This window comes from Cetorhinus maximus, chromosome 17 (assembly GCF_964194155.1).
Source record: "Cetorhinus maximus chromosome 17, sCetMax3.hap1.1, whole genome shotgun sequence".
Taxonomy (NCBI): Eukaryota; Metazoa; Chordata; class Chondrichthyes; order Lamniformes; family Cetorhinidae; genus Cetorhinus; species Cetorhinus maximus.
In genome coordinates, this window is record NC_135895.1 from 31,212,068 (window position 1) to 31,232,069 (window position 20,002).

The window sequence follows — 20,002 nt, forward strand, 5'->3', positions numbered from 1 at the left end:
GATCCCTGTGGATGTGTGATGGGTTTGTGAGTATGTGAGTTGAGAGTGATGAGGTGGTTGACTTACCCTGGCAGAATGGAGGAGAATATTCATTCTCTTCGTGCACTGGGTGGCTGACCCCCACTCTGTACTCCGGTGGCGCTGACCACCACTGCCACGGCCTCCCAGGCTGGATTGGTGACTCTGGTGGACCCCCTGCGGCCAAAGCAGGGTTAGAGGGAATCACGGTGGCCTTCCACTGCGTCCAGCAGGCGCCCCAGACAGGCGTCACTAAATTTGGGGGCTGCCGTCACCTTTGTTTTTGGGGCCATCTGTCGCCTGGAGCAGCGCTGGTCTGAAGAAATGAAGTAGGCTGTGGTCTGGTGCACTTTAAATATGGTGCCCGGAGTGAGGAAACACTGAGGTCACGGCATGGCGGGCAAATCCGAGCCCACGTGCCAGCGATCCAGCATGTTTCCCATTAATACATTATTAATGAGGTGGGACATGCCCAGAAGGGGACAATACGGCACGAAAACCTGCCACTGGAGCCGATGGGTAAAACGTCGTTTTTCATGCCCAGTACCACACTTAGTGCAAATCTGGGATGATTCTGCCCTACATTTTAGTGACCTGTATACACATGCACCCCTAAGTCTCTTTGGAGCTGCAATGTTCGTCTCTTTTCACCATTTAAAAAGGCCTTGGAGCTATTCTTTTTTTGATCCAAAATAGACGTCCTCACACTTATTTGCAATAAAATCCATAGGCCGAAGTTTTGTCCACTTATTTAAACCAGCAATGTTTCTTTGTAAATTTATGCTCCTCTTTACACTACTTGCTATGCCACCAATCTTTGTGTCATCAGCAAACTTCAATCTTCGGCAATCTTCACGCTCTTAAAAGCAACACTCACACTTCCAAGGCCTTCACACTGCACTCAATGTAAGGCACGCACAATCCCCCTGACACACTGCCTTAAATGCACAACCCAAAACATTTCTGTCATTCTAATATCCTCACACCTTCACAATTTCCCTTCAGCTTTTCCATCATAATTGCCATAGTCCTTAATCGACAGTCTTGGGAGGACCATGGGACTTTCAATCTACGGTTCGCAAAGATCTCCACCATTGGAGGTTTTCTGGGCGTCATGTCCGAGATTGATCGCTTTATTAGTGAATAACTGTACTCTCTTTATATCATGCAAAGAAAAGGATATTGAATATTTTAAAACTTTAGCTCATGCCTGCTTTTTGTGGGGAGAGCAGGGTAGGCATTTGGCTGCTTATACAACCTAGCGTTAGCGGAGTGGTGGGGATGCAGCTTTCTTCTTGTGTGGTATCTGTAAAGAATGCGATAGCCGACTTCAAAATGGAGGCAGCTCTTAGTGAGATTTCTTAAAAAGCGACGATTCAGCAGCTTTATCAATATAAACTAAAATGTTCAGATTTGGTTTTGAAAATACTCAAATTTCAGTGGAATAAAATTCACGTACGTCAGGAACACAAAATAGATGTAATAGACTGCCCGTTATACATCCTACCTGGCTCTACTTTTGACATCACTGCCCATGTTGTGACCCTGATGAGCACGTAAATAATCTCCCAAACACCAAATAAACATGAACTCTCAAACTTACTATGCATACAACATCCTTTTTCAGTGGTTTACTTATTTATATATTCATTCTCTGAAAGATGCAAGAAAAAATGTACAAGGCTAGAGATTGCTGCTGCTGATAACATTGGACAAATGTTTAAAGCATTTATATGACAACCATCTTTCCGTATTTTAATGGAGTCATAATCTCAATTTTCTTCAAGCAGTGGGCATAAGTTTATCTCGGAGGATGTTTTGAGCATTTGTCTGCTATTCCCTGCCACAGTAATCTTAGCCTATAAACCTTTACAAAATAATGCAATGAGCTGATAAATCAAACAGCAGAGGAAGAGACAAAAATTGTTTCTACTATTTGCACTCAAACAATCAAATAAAATTACTATTCATTCCCTCATTGCCTCTTGTGGAATAAACTGTTTAGTTGAGGATAAAACCAGATAGTGTGGGTGGGGACAGAGATAATCCTCCCAGGTCAAAGCTTGGAAATGGTTATTTTGCAAAGTGTAGAAATACATGAATTATCTCAGAAGCAGTTTTATTAAGCCCTACCTACTAAAAAAAATCCACTGAAGTATTTGCCAAACATAGTCACTGTACTATGCACTTGTCTTTCCACCTTACCAGCTGTTACTATCACTTAAGTTAAAGGCTTTGATCTACATCAAAGTTCTTGTTTATCAAATGACTGTGTTTGATTCTAAGCAGAATTCCAGCTTTGAAACGTTAATTGATTTGTATTTTTATAGTGCCTTTTGCAATCACCCAGAGACTCAAAGCACTTCAATTAAGTATACTTTGAAGTGACATCGGCATCTTTCCATCCACGAAAGATGATGGGCACGCAGCAAACAATCCATTTCCGATGGGGTCGCTACATATGGTGCACCTTTGCTGCTGGCTGAAGAGACCAATCCTTGAGGGGCAGAGTCTGCCATGAGTGCTGCACATGAAGCTACTAAGTGTTGTGGGTTGTTGTTTAAGGCATTGGTGTCTGTTGCCAAGCTGCTGTAGCCACTGGTCATCCTGGTGCTGGGCCCCAGCCCATGGGTGTCGCCATTTTCCTCTATTGTCAGCTAGTGTCTCCCAGGCGTGATATTTGATGTTTAGGGCTTTCATGTCACGCTCGCAAGCATCCTTTAAACAGTGACTTGGGCAACCCAATGGTCGTCAGGTGGCTCTGACTAAGTCCTTGGGTATGTGACTGTCTTCCATCCTGCGGGCATGCCCAAACCAACGAAGTTGCCCCTGTTTGGAGAATGCCAATGAACTTGGGAGCTCTGCCTTTGGGAAGACTGCTGCATTCATGGTTTACCCTGCAGGATATACCCATAACGTGCCATGGAGAATGAAGATGGAAATTGTTGAGCTTATTTTCTTAATAGCTGTAAGTCATCCATGTTTCACAGCCACACAGCAAGATGCTGAGAATACAGGCTTTAGAAACCATCAGCTTGATCCTAAGGGTCAGCTTGATGTTATTCCTTGCGTGTTTTAGAGTCGGCCAAAGATGGTAGCTGCTTTCCCTGCACGTGTATCGAGTTCTGCTTCAATGGACAGATTGTCTGTCACCATGGGCCTGATACTCTTTCGAGTTATCAACAGTCACAGATTGCAACTCTTTTGAGTACAATCACAGTTCTTGGTTTCCGGGAGTGGGACATGAACCCACAACCCTCTGATTCAAAGGCGAGGGTGCTATGAACTGAGCCACAGCTGACACCTCCACCATGGGCCTGATGTAGCAGAATTTTCTAACCACTTCCAATAGGTCTTGTTTAGCATAATCAGGGGTTTCATGACCACGGTTTTATTGATGCTTATAATCAGTGACAACAAGTCACAGGCATGGGAAAGACAAGCCATGAGTTTTCATGTGAGCCACTAGTGCAGCATCACCAGCATAGAGGAGTTGTCTGATCAGGACACCAATGTGTTTTTGACTTCACTTTCAATTTTGAAAGATTATAGACCTAGTGTGCAAGTAGGTTCCTTGAATTTCTGCAGGGAAGGCAAAGCTCAGGAGCATGGAGAAGAAGATGCCAAACATAGTGTGGGCTAGGACACAGCCCTGTTTCATTCCATTCTTCACTCTGATGGCTCTGACAGTTTCAAACAGGCACCCCCTGGACTGTGCTTGATGCCTTCCTGCAGCTTCCTGTCATTTTGAAGTCTAGTCACGGTTGTATTGTAGGAAATGCAGCAGTCAATTTGCGCACATCAAGCTCCCAGAATCACAGAATGGTTACAGCACAGAAGGAGGCCATTCAGCCTGTTGTGTCTGTACTGTCCCTCCAAAGAAGCAATTTACCTACTGCTATTCCCCAGCCTTCTCCCCATAGCACTGCACATTCTCCTATTTCAGATGATAATCCAATTTCCTTTTAAATGCCTCAGTTGAACCTACCTCCACCACAGATGCAGGCAATGCATTCCAGATCCCAACCACTCGCTGTGTGAAAATGTTTCTCCTCATGTCTCCATTGTTTCTTTTGCCAATGACCTTAAATCTGTGCCCTCTTGTTCTCAATCGTTCCACCAATGGGAACAGTTTTTCCCTAACTGCTCTGTCCAAACCCCTCATGATTTTGAATACATCTATCAAATCTCCTCTTAACCTTCTCTTCTCCAAGGAAAACAGTCCCAACTTCTCCAATCTATCTACATAAATGAATTCCTCATCCCTAGAACCACTTCTGTGAATCTTTTCTGCACCCTCTCTAATACCTTCACATCTTTCCTAAAGTGTGGCGCCTAGAACTGGACACAACACTCCATTTGAAGCCAAACCAACATCCTATCCAAGTTTAACAAAACCTCGTTGCTTTTGTACTCTATGCCCCTATTGATAAAGCTGTGCATGCTTATGCTTTATTAGCTCCGTGCTCTCAACCTGCCCTGCTGTCTTCTGCTGCTGCCCCCCACTTTAGAATTGTGCCCTTTATTTTACATTGTCTCTCCGCATTCTTCCCACAAAAATGAATCACTTCACACTTCTCTGCATTAAATTTCATCTGCCACTAGTCTACCCATTCCATCAACCTGTCTATGTCATTTTGAAGTTCTACACTATCCTCCTCACTGTTCGCAATGCTTCCAAATTGCACATCACCTGCAAATTTTGTCCTGTACATCTCGGTCATTTATATCAGGAAGCGCAAGGGTCCTAAAGCCAACCCCCAGGGAACTCCATTACAAACCTACCTCCAGTCTGAAAACTTCCATTAACCATTACCCTCTGTTGCCTGTCACTCAACCGATTTCGTATCTATGTTGCTACTGTTCCTTTTATTCCACGAGGTATAACTTTGCTCACAACTCTTTTGTGTGTCATTGTTTCAAATGCCTTTTGAAAGTACCATGTGTGCCACATCAACAGAATTACCTTCATCAACCTTCTCTGTTACCTCATCAAAAAACTCCAAGTTAAGTGAACATGGTTTGCCCTTAAATCCATGCTGGCTTTCTTTAAATCAACCCACATTCGCCCAACTGACTATTAATTTTGTCACGACTTATCATTTCTAGAAGTTTCCCCACCAATGAGGTTAAACTAACTGGCCTGCAGTTGCTGGGATTACCTGTACACCCTTTTTTTGAACAAGGGTGTAACATTTGCAATTTGCTCCCACAAAAGATAACGCGATTAAAACAGATTATCTGGTTATTTATGAATTTTGTTGAGGAATAAACATCGGCCAGCACACTGGGGGGAATTTCCCTGCTCTTCTTCAAATAATGCATGGGATCGTTTACATCCACCTGAGACTGCAGACTTGCTTTAATGTCTCATTCGAAAAACTGCACCCCTTGACAATGCAGCACTCCCTCAGCACTGGAGTGTCAGCCTCAATTCTGACTCTCAGGCAAAAGTCACTACCAACAAAGCTGGAGCTGACACCAGCTTTGTCAAGATCACTAGAGCAAACAAATAAAGAGAAGCCATTGAAAGTGAAGTACAGATGCTATTTGGGCTAATCAGATCCTTCCATATACGGGAAGTGGCTCTGTTCCAAGCCTGTGCAATATCTGAGGAATCAGTCTCACTGGTTTTGAAAGATGGTCTTTCACTGAATACTGTTCATGAAAAAACCCTGGGAGAGAAAAAAACATTGCCAAGAGGGATAGGAGGTGAGGGCTGGAGGTAATGGTTGGAGCAAAGAACAAATCACAAGAAAGATATCCTATGCCAAGTGGCAGAGAACAACTCCCGTTGCTTCCAAATTCCACCTTTCTCTCACCTTCACATGGTCCATCTCAGACACATCCCTTCCCTTGCTTGACTTCTCTGTCACCCTTTCTGGGGATAGACTGTCTACCAATATTCATTACAAGCCCACTGATGCCCACAGCAATCTCAACTACACCTCCTCGCACCATGCTTCCTGAAAGGACTCCATTCCATTCTCCCTGCTTCTCTGTCTCTGTCGCACCTGTTCAGAAGGTGCAACTTGTCACAATGGCACTTCTGATAAGTCTTCCTTTTTCCTGAGCCAAGGTTTCCCCCAACCCTACACTGTGCTTAACAAGGCCCTCAACCATGCCTGCCCCATTTCCCGCACTTCTGCCCTCACGCCTTCCCCCTCCCTCCCAGAACAACAATATGGTTTCTCTTGTGCTCACTTGACCTCACCATCCTCCGTATTCAAAGGATTATCCTCTGCCGTTTCCGCTAACTCCAGCACGATGACCTCCTGTCAGCATTCGGAAGGGACTGTTCCCTCCTCAACACCCTGGTTCACTTCTCCATCACCCTCGACACCTCATCCTTCCCAGAGCACCTTCCCACACAATCACAGGTGGTGTAACACCTGCCCTTTTATCTCCCCCCTCCTCACTGTCCAAGGCCCCAAACACTCCTTCCAGGTAAAGCAGCGATTTACTTGTACTTCTTTCAATTTGACTTAGTGTATCCATTGCTCACAATGTGGCCTCTTCTACACTGGGGAGACCAAACGTTGACTGGGCGATGAGGAACTTTGAGGAACACGTTCACTCAGTCTGCAAGCATGACTCTGACCTTCCAGTGGCTTGCCATTTCAATTCACCATCTTGCTCTCATAAATCACCTTCCCCTCTCCGATGCTGAACGTTCAGTGCTCAGCAAAGGACTTAGTTTCATACCCTTACGCCCTCATCTCAATGAATTTCGGGCTCGGCACGATGCTGAACTCTTCTTCCGCCGTCTTCGTCTCTGTGCTCACTTCTTTGGGCAGGAGTCCTCTCCCCGTTCAACGGATCCTTTTACCCACCTCCAATATTCTCCCTCCATCTGGACCCCTCCCTCTGGATTGGTCTGAGGGCCCTTAGCTTCTTCCTTGAACAGAGGCCCGAACAATCCCCATCCACCACTACTCTCCTCCGTCTGGCTGAACTTGTTCTCACACTGAACAATTTCTCCTTTAACTCCTCTCACTTCCTCCAAATCAAAGGTGTGGCTATGGGTACCTGCATGGGCCCGAGCTATGCCTGTCTCTTTATGGGGTATGTGGAACATTCCTTGTTCCAGTCCTACTCCGGCCCCGTCCCACAACTCTTTCTCCGGTACATCGATGATTACTTCGGTGCTGCTTCATGCTCTCGTCGGGACCTGGAAAAATTTATTAATTTTGCTTCCAATCTCCACCTCTCCATCATTTTCACATCGTCCATCTCTGACACTTCTCTTCCCTTCCTTGACCTCTCTGTCTCAATTTCTGATGATAAACTGTCCACCAATATCCATTACAAGCCTACCGACTCCCACAGCTACCTCGACTACAGCTCCTCACACCCCGCTTCTTGTAAGGACTCCATCCCATTCTCTCAGTTCCTTCGCCTCCGTCGCATCTGTTCTGATGACGCTACCTTCAAAAACAGTTCCTCTGACATGTCCTCCTTTTTCCTTAACCGAGATTTTCCACCCACGGTCGTTGACAGGGCCCTCAACCGTGTCCGGCCCATCTCCCGCGCATCTGCCCTCACGCCTTCTCCTCCCTCCCAGAAACATGATAGGGTCCCTCTTGTCCTCACTTATCACCCCACCAGCCTCCGCATTCAAAGGATCATCCTCCGCCATTTCCGCCAACTCCAGCATGATGCCACCACCAAACACATCTTCCCTTCACCCCCCCCGGCGGTATTCCGTAGGGATCGTTCCCTCCGGGACACCCTGGTCCACTCCTCCATCACCCCCTACTCCTCAACCCCCACCTATGGCGCCTCCCCATGCCCACGCAGAAGATGCAACACCTGCCCCTTCACTTCCTCTCTCCTCACCGTCCAAGGGCCCAAACACTCCTTTCAAGTGAAGCAGCATTTCACTTGCATTTCCCCTAACTTAGTCTACTGCATTCGTTGCTCCCAATGCGGTCTCCTCTACATTGGAGAGACCAAACGTAAACTGGGCGACCGCTTTGCAGAACACCTGCGGTCTGTCCGCAAGAAAGACCCAAACCTCCCTGTCGCTTGCCATTTTAACACTCCACCCTGCTCTCTTGCCCACATGTCTGTCCTTGGCTTGCTGCATTGTTCCAGTGAAGCCCAACGCAAACTGGAGGAACAGCACCTCATCTTCCGACTAGGCACTTTACAACCTTCCTGACTGAATATTGAATTCAACAACTTTAGATCTTGAACTCCCTCCTCCATCCCCACCCCTTTTCCGTTTCTTCCCCCTCCCTTTTGTTTTTTCCAATAATTTATATAGATTTTTCTTTTCCCACCTATTTCCATTATTTTTAAATCAATACCTGTAATGCCGACAGTCTTTCCACCCCACCCCCACTAGAGCTGTACCTTGAGTGTCCTGCCATCCATTCTTAATTAGCACATTCTCTTAGATAATATCACCACCTTCAACACCTCTTTGTTCCTTTGTCTGTGACATCTTTTGATTATCTGCTCCTATCACTGCTTGCTTGTCCCTACAACCACCCCCCTCCCCCCGACTTCTCTCCCCCCACCTCCACCACCCCCACCTTAAACCAGCTTATATTTCACCCCTCTCCTAATATTACTCAGTTCTGTTGAAGGGTCATGAAGACTCGAAACATCAACTCTTTTCTTCTCCGCCGATGCTGCCAGACCTGCTGAGTTTTTCCAGGTATTTCTGTTTTTGTTTTGGATTTCCAGCATCCGCAGTAGTTTTTTGTTTTTATCACTGGTAATTAATTGTTGGGAAACTCTATTTCATTCTGCTATTGCTTCCAGGCCAAAATCATTTGTGTAATCTCATCTACCCAAAGCCAGTTTCAGAGTTAATATTTTCCCATTGCTGACAGCACCATCAACTGTTCACAGCTTGTCCTGATTTAAGTGCGAATGTCAAACTTCTGGCTAAAATCAGGGTCCAACTACAAAATGTAAGCAAATGGGCAGACCTACATCAGAGCTAGTGCACACCAATAAAACAGATGATTTCAACACATGCCACAATAGACACCATTACCTTCTACAAGCTACAGAAATGTAAGGTGGTAAAACCCACCTCTTAACAAGTCAGTGAAGTAGCATCACCATTGTTGACAGTCCTTTCACAGCCATCAAGGATAATTATCAGCACTACAGAAATAATTGTTGCCTACAGCTTCAAAACAACTGTCCATCCCTGTCTGCTGTTTTTGAAGTCAGCCGCCCGGTTTTTGTGGTCCCAACAGTGGTGAGCACTGATTTGATCGTCGCCACAAAAGTGCAACTTTCAAGGAGCTCTTATACCCTCAAATCTGCAAGCTGCAGTTTGCCAAAGTGGGCTCCTGGTTGAGTGGGGGGAGCAGGTGGGGGGAGCAGGGGGGGTGGGTGGTGGGGGGAGCAGGGGGTAGCGCACTCTGATGGTCCCCCCGAGACCCATCAGCATAAAGTCTTGTGTTGTTTATCCACTACTCACCCCAGTGCTTCCCAAACTTTCTCCCACTGTGACCCCATTTAAAAGCTTGGGCCTCAGAATGGATTTCAATTAGGCAATGCCCACCGGGCCACGGCAAGGTAAAATTGTGCGCGCATATCAAGGGGCCTCGAAGCCAACCCCAGTGCTGTCCCATCTGAGTCTCCGCTCCACAGTCACCATTGCTGCCACAGAGCAGCGGGCACTCACTGCCCCAATTGTTCCGACTGCAGCCATCAAAAAAAGGTATGAACGTAATTTAAAATGCAGTCAGTGGAGTGAGCCACAGCTTCGCCGCTAACCTCACGATCCGGATCAATGTGTCTGTGCTACAATATACATAGGAGAATATGGATCTCTAAGAATAAACGCATTGTTTTTCTTGGCTGCAAATTAACACACATTTTGTAAAAGTTAATGGGACAGATTTAGCGTGGTGGCTGTCACATAAATTTGGATCCCTTGCTTCAGCATGCAGCCACTCAGCAGCAAGTTTAACTCTGGGCTGCACATTATAGGCAGCAGGAAGTTTGCATGATGCCTACATCAGAAGAAACAGCCGCAGGCTACTCGCCCAACACAATCCCTGCAACCATTTTCAGACTTTATGCAATTCTTCCACCAGACATGCCCTGATGAGGGAAGTGGGGTCATTTGCTGAGTATAAACACACGATGGCATCACTGGAGGAAAGGTTTAACCTACAGAATGACAACAGCTCATTTTCTCACTTTCAGGATGTCTGCACACCTGTTCCTTTGTCACGCCCTCAAACAGTACACGCCATGGTGCCGAACAAATCCGCTGGGCTATTTGCGGGCATTAGCTGGGCCATTAGCCCACTTGGCTACTAGCTGGGCATTCATCAAATGGCTGCCTTTTCTGTATACAAATGTGCCTGGCTGCTAGACTGATGCCCTGATGGCATGTGTGCTGTCAATGATGCCCTCCTTACATTCGGGGGAATCCAGTGATTGCTGAAAATTCCTGAGCTAGCATTTGTTGACTGTTAAGATTAATGGGGAGGATGATGTACGATTCAGACCTGACAAAAAGCGCATTGATGACCTGCTTAATACAGCTGTGTATTGCAGACTGGGTAAAGAGGTTAAGGGCTGTTGTGACCTGGAAAGCCACAGGCAAGACATGGCCTCCTTGTCTATCAGGCCCTGGTAAAGGAGGATGTAGAGGTCTAACTGGAGAAGCACAGCCTCCAGGTTCATTGCCCTGCAAACAGGTCCAAGTGAGGACTTGTACACCCTGACTGCTGGGTATGGCCTCTTATTAACAGCCCCTCTTACCTGTTGTCTTTTGATAGGTGCTGCTGCTGGTGTTGGTTGTTGAGTTGCTGCTGCTGGTGTTGGTTGCTGAGTTGCTGCTACTAATAGTTCGCATGTTTAGCACAGGGAGCTTTGAGTGTGATAAACTAAGAAAAAGTATGGAAGAAGTGATCGAGGAGTTGGAAATTCACCTGTTAACCAGATCACTAAAAGATCTTCTGCGATAAAAAATGCAGCATGGTTGCAGGGAGCTCTTACACAGGCCTACTTAAATATTTCAGGAGGAATAAAAAAGTCCCATCCAAACTTTTATTTAAATAAAGTACATTTTGTTTTAATAGTACATTTAGTGAAATCATAAGACAGCTGATCTTCAAATTGGCCTGCCTGGAACTCACTGACGACCCTTGACACTCTGTAGTGGTCTGAGTTTCGATATATTTCATAGCATGTTGACCTTGCATCCTTTTGTGCACAAGGATTGTCCCACTCAGCCTCCAGTCAGTGAGATCCCCAAATGGAGGGATTCATCTGAAGGAAAGCCCAAAACATTGAGTAGGTCTTCATTCGAACACTTTGTTCATTGGTTTTCTGTCGTTCTGTCGGTCGCAAGCATCCCTTTCTCTGCTTCTTCCCGAGGTTGGCTTTGAGAAGTAAACTTTACCATCTCCTCTGTATCTTGCCTGGAGCTCTGCTCACGACTCAAGCTGTAGTCAGCTAGGACAAGAAAGCCAGCTGCAATAAACAGCCCCCCTCCAGCAACATAGAACCCAATGCTGTAGTCTCCTGTAATGTCCACCAGAAACCCTGCAATAACAGAGAAAAACACAAACACACAGTCACTCCCAATTTGAAATAAACCATTTTTTGTTTTACCAGGTAGAGCTGAGAATGTTGTGGTATTGATATATTTTGATCTCAATTACAGAATTAATTCTGTTAAAGACCTTCCTTCATTAATAAACTCATTAAAACAAAAATCTCTATGGTATATCACAACAACAACAACATGCATTTTGATAGTTCCTTTAACATAGTAAAACATCCCAAGTTGCTTCACAAGAGTATTATTAGACAAAATTTGGCATCAAGTCACAAGAGATATAATAACAGCTGATCAAAAGCTTCTTCAAAGAGGCAGGTTTTAAGGAGCCTCTTAAAAGTACAGAGAGATAGAGCTGGAGAGATTTAGGGAATTTCTGTAGGCAGAGAGAGACGGGGCTGGAGAGGTTTAGGGAATTTCAGAGCTAATGGCCTAGGCAGCCTAAGGTTGCCAAAATTCCAACATTGGTCCATGTTTTTCTGTGTACAATGTCTATCCCTAAATTATACTTCATATGCACGCCACAAGGAACTTCCTTTGCCCCACTTACAGGATTATTTGTGAGAGAAAAAAAGTGCAATGATCACAAGGATGGATGAATCCACTCTACAATCTCTTGCTCAGTACCTTGGTGCAGATCAATATATTTTTCAAAGTAACATACGTAACAACCTACATTAAGCAGTTGTCAACAAGCAAACTTAGTACACGACACTGGACTTGGACATTCAGAAATCAAGTGACTGGTACGCCACAAGTTAATCTTCATAAGCTTCTTCACCATTATATCTTGGGTATCTAGGATTGGCAGCTGCTGGAAGGCTGATCATATATCCTGTGCTTACGCTGATTGGATTATAGAGGCAAACAACCACTACTGAAGCTCTCCGCCATTAACTGGTGGAACATTTTCTATTGAGATGTGCTAAACAGATGCTAAACAGGAGTCATAGAGGCACTTAGGCACAGAACAAGGTCACACAGCCTATGCTAGCTTTCTGAAAACCAATCCAGTCAGCACCATTCCCCCGCTTTATCTCCATAGCACTGCAAGCTTCTCTCCCTCAAGCATTGGCTCCTGAATGTCTCATGACCAATGAATGATTAGGTTGCTGGTGGAGGGAGATATTTGTTGGGTGGGGGGAGGAGGGGTTGTTCGTGGTGATTGCAGGCTGATAACGAAGGCTGCTTTGGGGTCAAGGTGTTTCCAAATTAACACACTTGACAATGGAAGATAGCAACCAAGTCAATCTCATGGCAAATCATTTGCAGGGAATTTCCCAGAGGGTTCCTGAGTTCCAAAATTTGAGTTGAAGAGACACAGAAACCCGAAAAAATGGCATTAACGCTGTTCACTACCTATTCTTAAATTGGGGTTCCATCATGCATCCATCAATGTTATGGTGGGCTGTTACAGTTGCAAAAGTTCAACCCCCTTAATTCAAAATCTGACCCAGGCAGGTGGGCAGTTCTCCAGGACACTGTTGAACACTCACCAAGAAGCATGCTGCTCTGTTAGAACCTGGACAAAACCTATCACTAGAGGCTGGGATTCTTCCTCCTTACTTGAAGAGAACCATACAAGCCAATGCTCCAAACATGTAGGGCAGTCTTTACTAGACAAGAAGTGAGAAGGTTCATTATTAGGCAAGAAATGAGTGCCTCCAGTAGTACCCCTGTAAACATTTGGGTGTCCCTAAGCCTTGGCTCTGGTTAACATTGTTCCAAATCCTCTGGGCTTGGGGAAGTCGGGTATATCCTCATTAGAAGTGTATGCATCTCCACAGCAGATAAACTGAACTGCTCCTTTATCTGGAAATCTTACTAGGTTGATTGGAGAGATTTCTACATGTGTCAGTTAACACCCAGCTGACTAGAAAAAAAAAATTACGTGCCTGCTCCAAAGTAATTTTAAATTCCATTATCTTCAGTCGAGATTATAATTCTATGTAAATAATTTCAACAACCTTCTCTTAGTGACATTCCCAAAATGGTCCAAGCCTGTTAACCTCATGAGGTCATTTCCTTGCCTCCACCTCTGAATTTAGATATTCAGGGAAAGAAAGGCATCCCTCATTTAGGCCAAGGAGGCCATGGGCTGGATTTTCCCATCCCGACACAAGGCAGAAGTGCATTGGACAGGCTTCAAAAATAGCGTGTGGGACCTGGATCCAGGAGTCCCAGCCATTTCTGGCACCAGCAATTTTCATCATGCAGGAAAGGGAGCAGGTTGGGAGTCTGCACACTGCTGTTCCAACATTACATGCACCATTGCAGAGGTGGACATTTTGGAACTTCCACAATTTTGACGGAATGGGACGAGTTTTGGTAGGTGACGTAAATCATTCCAGAGAGGTTTCAAGAATCATGGACGAACCATGGTTTGTAGGCGGGAACCATATGAAGAGTAAGTACAAATGGTGTTGCTTCCTTCATTGTGAGTGTCATTGTGAAATGCTATAACATAAGCTAGATATGTCTTTACTATAGTGAGTGATAATAATGCTTTAATTTGAAAAGGTAAGTGACCATTAAATAATGTGGTTGCTGGGTTGCCATTTCTGACAACTGGCAAGCTGCCAAAGAAAAGAACAGTATTGTGAAAGTGGAAAACTCTTCAGTTTATTCTTGAAATGAAGTGCTATTCTGCATTGAAAAATTTTGAAAGGCTAGCCCAGTTTAAAATCTAGATCTGACTGTTAAAGTTCAGCTCAGCCATCTGTTTCACTGTTTCAGAGTTTTGGCAGATGGTTGAGCTTCTGACTGTCTTCAAAGGCTCCAGTGAATTCTGCTCATGAGGGTTTGTTTACACAGTTGTTCAGGGGAATGTCATTATAAATGCTTGGCTGCCTTTCAAACCACTAATGGATTCTGCTGAGCAGAGGTTGTTTACATGACTATCTAGGGGAATGCAAGCTTGTTTTTTGATAGATAAATGATCTACTAAAGAGGATAATGTTTTTATGCAAGTATTCAATTTATTTTGACAGATTTAGGGGTTTTTTAAGACTTACAACATTATCATAGGAGTTGAGAGTTCTGTTTATAGTGGATACTGGGTGAAAAGGGTAAGGGAGGTCTTAGGGATGTTGAGGAGATATGGGGGTTTGAGAGAAGTTGGGGAGTGAGGGGGTGTTGGGGCAGGGGCAAGGGAAATCAAGGGGGTTTTAGGGGAGTAACAGTGGTATTGAGGTAAAGGGTGAGTGGAGTAGGGGAGGTGAGGGGTAGGGGGATGAGGGTTAGGGTGGCCTTGCATTCATCTGCAGATCTGGGTCAATACCTCTGCGAATGTAGGTAGACATTTTAACCTGGTCGCCTCAGCCAAGGTTGGCCTTTGTCTCCACCTCAGACCTGTTGCTGGATTCTAGGTCATTTCTGTTGTCCCACTAGCCAGCATTCCTGGGTTGGAGGCAGGATCGCAATGTCAGGAAACTTCCCGATTCCCGCCTCAAACATGAAAATCTAGCCGCAGGACTCACATAGGGCTGACCTTTGTCTATGGCATTGATTTTCATTCTGGACTTTGATAACCACTTACATATTCAACATATTCCTTCTGGCTGGCTTGGTGACAGGCCAATGATACAGGTTTACCTGCACAATATGTATTTTCATCACTATCATTTTTCCTGAAGAGGAAATACTTTTTAAAATGTAATAAGCTACTTCTTAAATACCATTTCAATTCATGCCCAACACCAATAAGGATACTGATTCACTTTCACTGCAGCCAGATGCCACAGAACTCACTAGATACATAATTCTAGAGGGTCGAACTGGCCAGGAAAAGTCAAAATGACAGCTCTCTAGTTGGCTCATTTTTAACAGACACAAAAAGTAAACTCTCACCTCATACAGCAGACATTTGAAAATGTATTTTTGGATTAATTAGTGTCAAATTCTGAATGCAACACTTTTCACCATTTGGCCACCCAGTGCCGATGGAGCATTACAGAATCACAGCAAAACACTATTTTTGCACTCCATTAAGGAATCCAATCCCAAATTTAAACATCCTTTTTCTGTACCAGGGAGAACTTTTCCACCTCCAGCGTTAGCCGTCCATATTAACCATCAGTGCTCTGCATTGAGTAAGATTACCAGTTTGGTCAAGTGAAGAGCAGCTCTGTGCAAGAAGAATATTGATGCTGCCTGAAATAAAGTGATGTACAGCCCAAACAGTCAGGTGAAAACTAGCCCCCAGAGGTGAATCAACTGCATAATCCTCACAACGTCACACATTCTACACTGGAATAGCTGTAATAGCTGCTGTAGCAGCAACATCACAGAATCACAGAATTGTTACAGTGTAGAAGGAGGCCATTCGGCCCAGTGTGTCTTCACCGGCTCTCTGAGCTTTTTAATTTAGTATCAATCTCCTGCCTTTTCCCTGTAACCCTGCACATTGCTCCTAATATCAACATCAGGATTCTGCAAGAGGAGGCAAAGAAACTTCCCTATCACCCTACTTGACCGTTTCTCATCATAGATTATAGAACCAGTGAAAAATAAAGGCAATCTGACAGTTAATAATAAAAAAACATTACCTGCCAGCGGTGGTCCGAGAAGGCACCCAATGGTCCTGAAGAACATAATCAGCCCAAGGGAATTGTCCAGTTTCTCAACTCCCATGACATCAGTCAGGACCGTGACAACAATGGCCAACATGGTCCCGAAGAAGAACCCACAAATACAACTGAAGATGATGAGCAGTGTATAATTCTTAGCTACAGGAAAAAGCACGAGAGCTGTGCTTAAAATCGTAATCATTATTGTTGTAAGACGGATTGATTTCATAAGACGTAAGTTGGCTAGCCAACCACACCCGAGTCGCCCAAAGAGATCCCCAGCTGACCAATAAGACATCAATAAAGCTGCTTGAAAATCCGGAATCCCAATGTTTTGAGCATGAGGAATTAAATAGATGGCAGGAATGATGAATCCTGTGACAGAGAAAAACCCGAAGAAGACCATACAAATAAACTTTGGTTGTTTCAGAAGGGGTAAATCAAAAAAATGAGTGAAGTTCTTCTTATGCTCTGGACCTGTGCTACACAAAGCTCTCTGGGAGGTTGAGGCAGGTGATGATGTAGAGTTCAGACATTTCCTCTGTGGCTGATATGGTCTCATCAGAGCTCCACAGACACAAAGATTCAGCTGGATACCAGCAATGACCATCATTGCTTGCCGCCATGACATTTGATCCACAAGCCACTGGTAGAATGGTGTGAAGATGAAGGTGAAGACACATTCTCCACAACTGGCAAGGGCGTTGGCCAATGGCCTCCGTTCTGTGAAGTACTGGGTGACCAGACTTACTGAGGGGATCCAAGCAAATCCATTACCTAAACCTGAAGGAAGAAGAACAGAAATATACATTTTGAAATATCTTACAGATTTGAAAATGACAGGAACTTACAGGAAAATTAAAAATAATTTCAAAAGGTACAAGTTTGGAAAGAAGATTTGGTTGTAACTCATTTATTCAGAAAAACCCAACCATCTTGCCATCCAATTGCTCCATAAATGACTCAGTTTTTTTTTTACTGCTCTACCTTGTGCAGCACTTCCTGGAAGTCCCTATATAACAGCATTATTAATTTGGACCCATGCCTCCTTGTCGAGGCAGTGGAGTATGGAAAATGCAGGGATGAAATTAAAATGGAAATTAGGAACGCAAAGAAAGGGCCTGAAAAAATACTGACAAGTAATTTCAAGGAAAACCCAAAGATGTGTTATAAATGCATAAGGACATAGAGGATAACCAAGGGAAGGAAAACATGAGCATGATTTCTCAATGAGTACTTTCTGTCTCTCTTCACAAAACAGGGGGCAACACAAACATTGTAATTAAGTGTAAAATATTGAATGGTATAAACATAATGAAAGTGTAAATATTAAGATGATTAGCATCTTTAGAAGCGGTTAAATTGCCAGGCCTGGTATAGCCCAGACTGCTAAGAAAAGCAAGGGAGGAAATAGTGGAGACTCTGACCAGCATTTCTGAACCTTTTCTGGCTACACGCATGGTGCCAGAAGACTTGAGAGTCGCTAACATTGCATTGCTGTTTAAAAGTGGAGGAAGGGATAGACTGAGTAATTAGAGGCCAGTCAACCTAAGCTCACTGGTGGGCAAGTGGCTGGAAAAAAATCTGAGGGACAGTATAAATTGCCATTTAGGAAGGTACAGATTAATCAAGAATGGTCAGCATAGATTTGTATAGGGAAGGTCATGACTGACTAACTTGGTTGAACTTTTTAAGGAAGTAACAAGGAAGGTGATCGAGGATGTCAACGACAGTGCAATGAAATGGCACTTACTCAGCAATAACCTGCTCACTGAAGCTCCGTTTGGATTCTACCAGGATCATTCAACTCCTGACCGCATTCCAGCCTTGGTCCAAACATGAACAAAAGAGCTGAACTCAAAATGTGAGGTGAGAGTGACTGCCCTTGACAATAAGGCAGCATTTCACCAAAAGGTCCTACAATCCTCCCATTACAGAATCCAACTGGTCCTCAAGGAGCCCTAGGAAAATTGGAGCCCATAGGAAAAGGGGGAAACTCTCCACTGGTTGGAGTCATACCTAGCATAAAGGAAGATGGTTGTGGTGGTTGGAGGTCAATCATCTCAGTTCCAGGACATCGTTGCAGGAGTTCCTCAGGGTAATGCCCTAGTTCCAAGCATCTTCAGCCACTTCATCAATGACCTTCCTTCAGAAGTGGGGATGGTCATTGATGATTGCACAGCGTTCAGCACCATTTGCGACTCTTCAGATACTGAAGCAGTCCGTGTCCATATGTAGTAAGACCTGGACAACATTCAGGCTAGGGCTGATAAGTAGCAAGTAAAGTTCATGGCATACAAGTGCCAGGCAATGACCATGTCCACCAAAAGAGAATCTAGCCATCTCCCCTTGACATTTAATGGTATTATTATCACTGAATCCTCCACTAACAACATCTACAGAGGTTACCATTGACCAGAAACTGAACTGGACCAGCCAGATATAAATATTATGGCTACAAGAACAGGTCAGATGCTGGGAATCCTGTAGTGAGTAATTCACCTCCTGACTCCCCAAAGCCTGTCCACCATGTACAAGGCACAAGTCAGGAGTGTGATGGAATATTCTCCACTTGCCTGGATTGAGTGCAGCTCCAGCAACGCTCAAGAAGCTTGACACCATCCAGGACAAAGCAGCCCACTTGAATGGCACCCTGTCCTCCACCACCAATGCACAGTAGCAGCACTGTGTACCATCTACAAAATGCACAGCAGCAACTCACAAGGCTCCTTTGACGGCACCTTCCAAACCCATGACCTCTACCCCCTAGAAGGACAAGGGCAGCAGACACCTGGGAATACCACGACCTATAAGTTCCCCTCCAAGCCACTCACCATTGTGACTTGGAAATATATCGTCATTCCTTCATTGTCGCTGAATCAAAATCCTGGAACCCCCTCCCAAACAGCACTGTGGGTGTACCGATACCACGTGGACTGCAGCGGTTCAAGAAGGTGGCTCATCATCTTCTCAAGGGCAATTAGGGATGGGCAATAAATGCTGGCCTAGCCAGCGACACCCACATCCCCTGAACAAATAAATATAAAAAAAAGAGCGTCAATGAGGGTGGTGCATTGATGTAGTCTACACGGCTTTTAGCAAGGCTTTTGACACGGACTCACATGGCAACTATCAGAAAAATAAGAGTCTGTGGATTCCGTGGGAAAATGGCACAACTGCTTTTCCATACTGACATACTGGCCCCAAGAAAGGTCTGAAAAATAACTGAAGGAAAATGTGATTTCCTCACTATTTCTAATATATCAATGCTTACAATTTCATTATAAATAGAAAATTAAGAAAATTCTATGCCTAAGTTTCCATTTACCTAAACTATATATTCTAAGGATGATTAAAAAAAAGAGAAACTTAAATGAGACTGAGATAAAGTGCGAGGAAGAATGAGAGAGGAAGGAAAGGAAAATGGAAAATAAAAAATACTTCCGATAAAATAATAAACACAAAAGTGAATAGTTTAATAGGTAAATAGCTTGTGGCTACCTTTTTTTATATAAAATGAGCCAGTAAAGACTGGGTTGACAATACAATTTTGTCATCACGTTGGCTGACTTCATTTGGCACTACTAGTCTATTATTCAAGTCTAAATTAATTTGAGGCATGGTTTCTTGTTTTTGCTAACTTAAGTGAAAAAGTGGATGTGTAAAGCAATAAAACTACAATGGCATTAATGAACTAATTGTTCTGAAGGGTAAATAATGATGAAAGACAGGTACATTTCCCAAACTCTAGCCCTTTATAGAATTCAACAGCACAGTAAAAGGCCAAACACCCCATTGAGCCTATACTGGTTCTCTGAAGGAGTTCTCTATTTAGTATATTTCCCCATACCCTTTATCCTTATTTTTCCAA

At 44.2% G+C, this 20,002-nt stretch overlaps 1 protein-coding gene across 4 annotated transcripts in view; it reads right to left on the minus strand.

The window, feature by feature from the left end:
* Nucleotides 1-11,037: 11,037 nt before the first annotated feature.
* Nucleotides 11,038-20,002, minus strand: part of LOC144692290 (monocarboxylate transporter 13-like) — a 52,763-nt gene continuing 43,798 nt past the window's right edge. For all 4 annotated transcript variants that reach the window (XM_078560930.1, XM_078560931.1, XM_078560928.1 and 1 more), the window contains 2 exons: nucleotides 16,111-16,914; nucleotides 11,038-11,547 (listed from right to left, as the gene is read on the minus strand). In XM_078560930.1, the coding sequence (XP_078417056.1) occupies nucleotides 11,321-11,547; nucleotides 16,111-16,914 (1,031 nt within the window). In that variant the 3' untranslated portion in view covers nucleotides 11,038-11,320. The remainder of the gene's footprint in view (nucleotides 11,548-16,110; nucleotides 16,915-20,002) is intronic.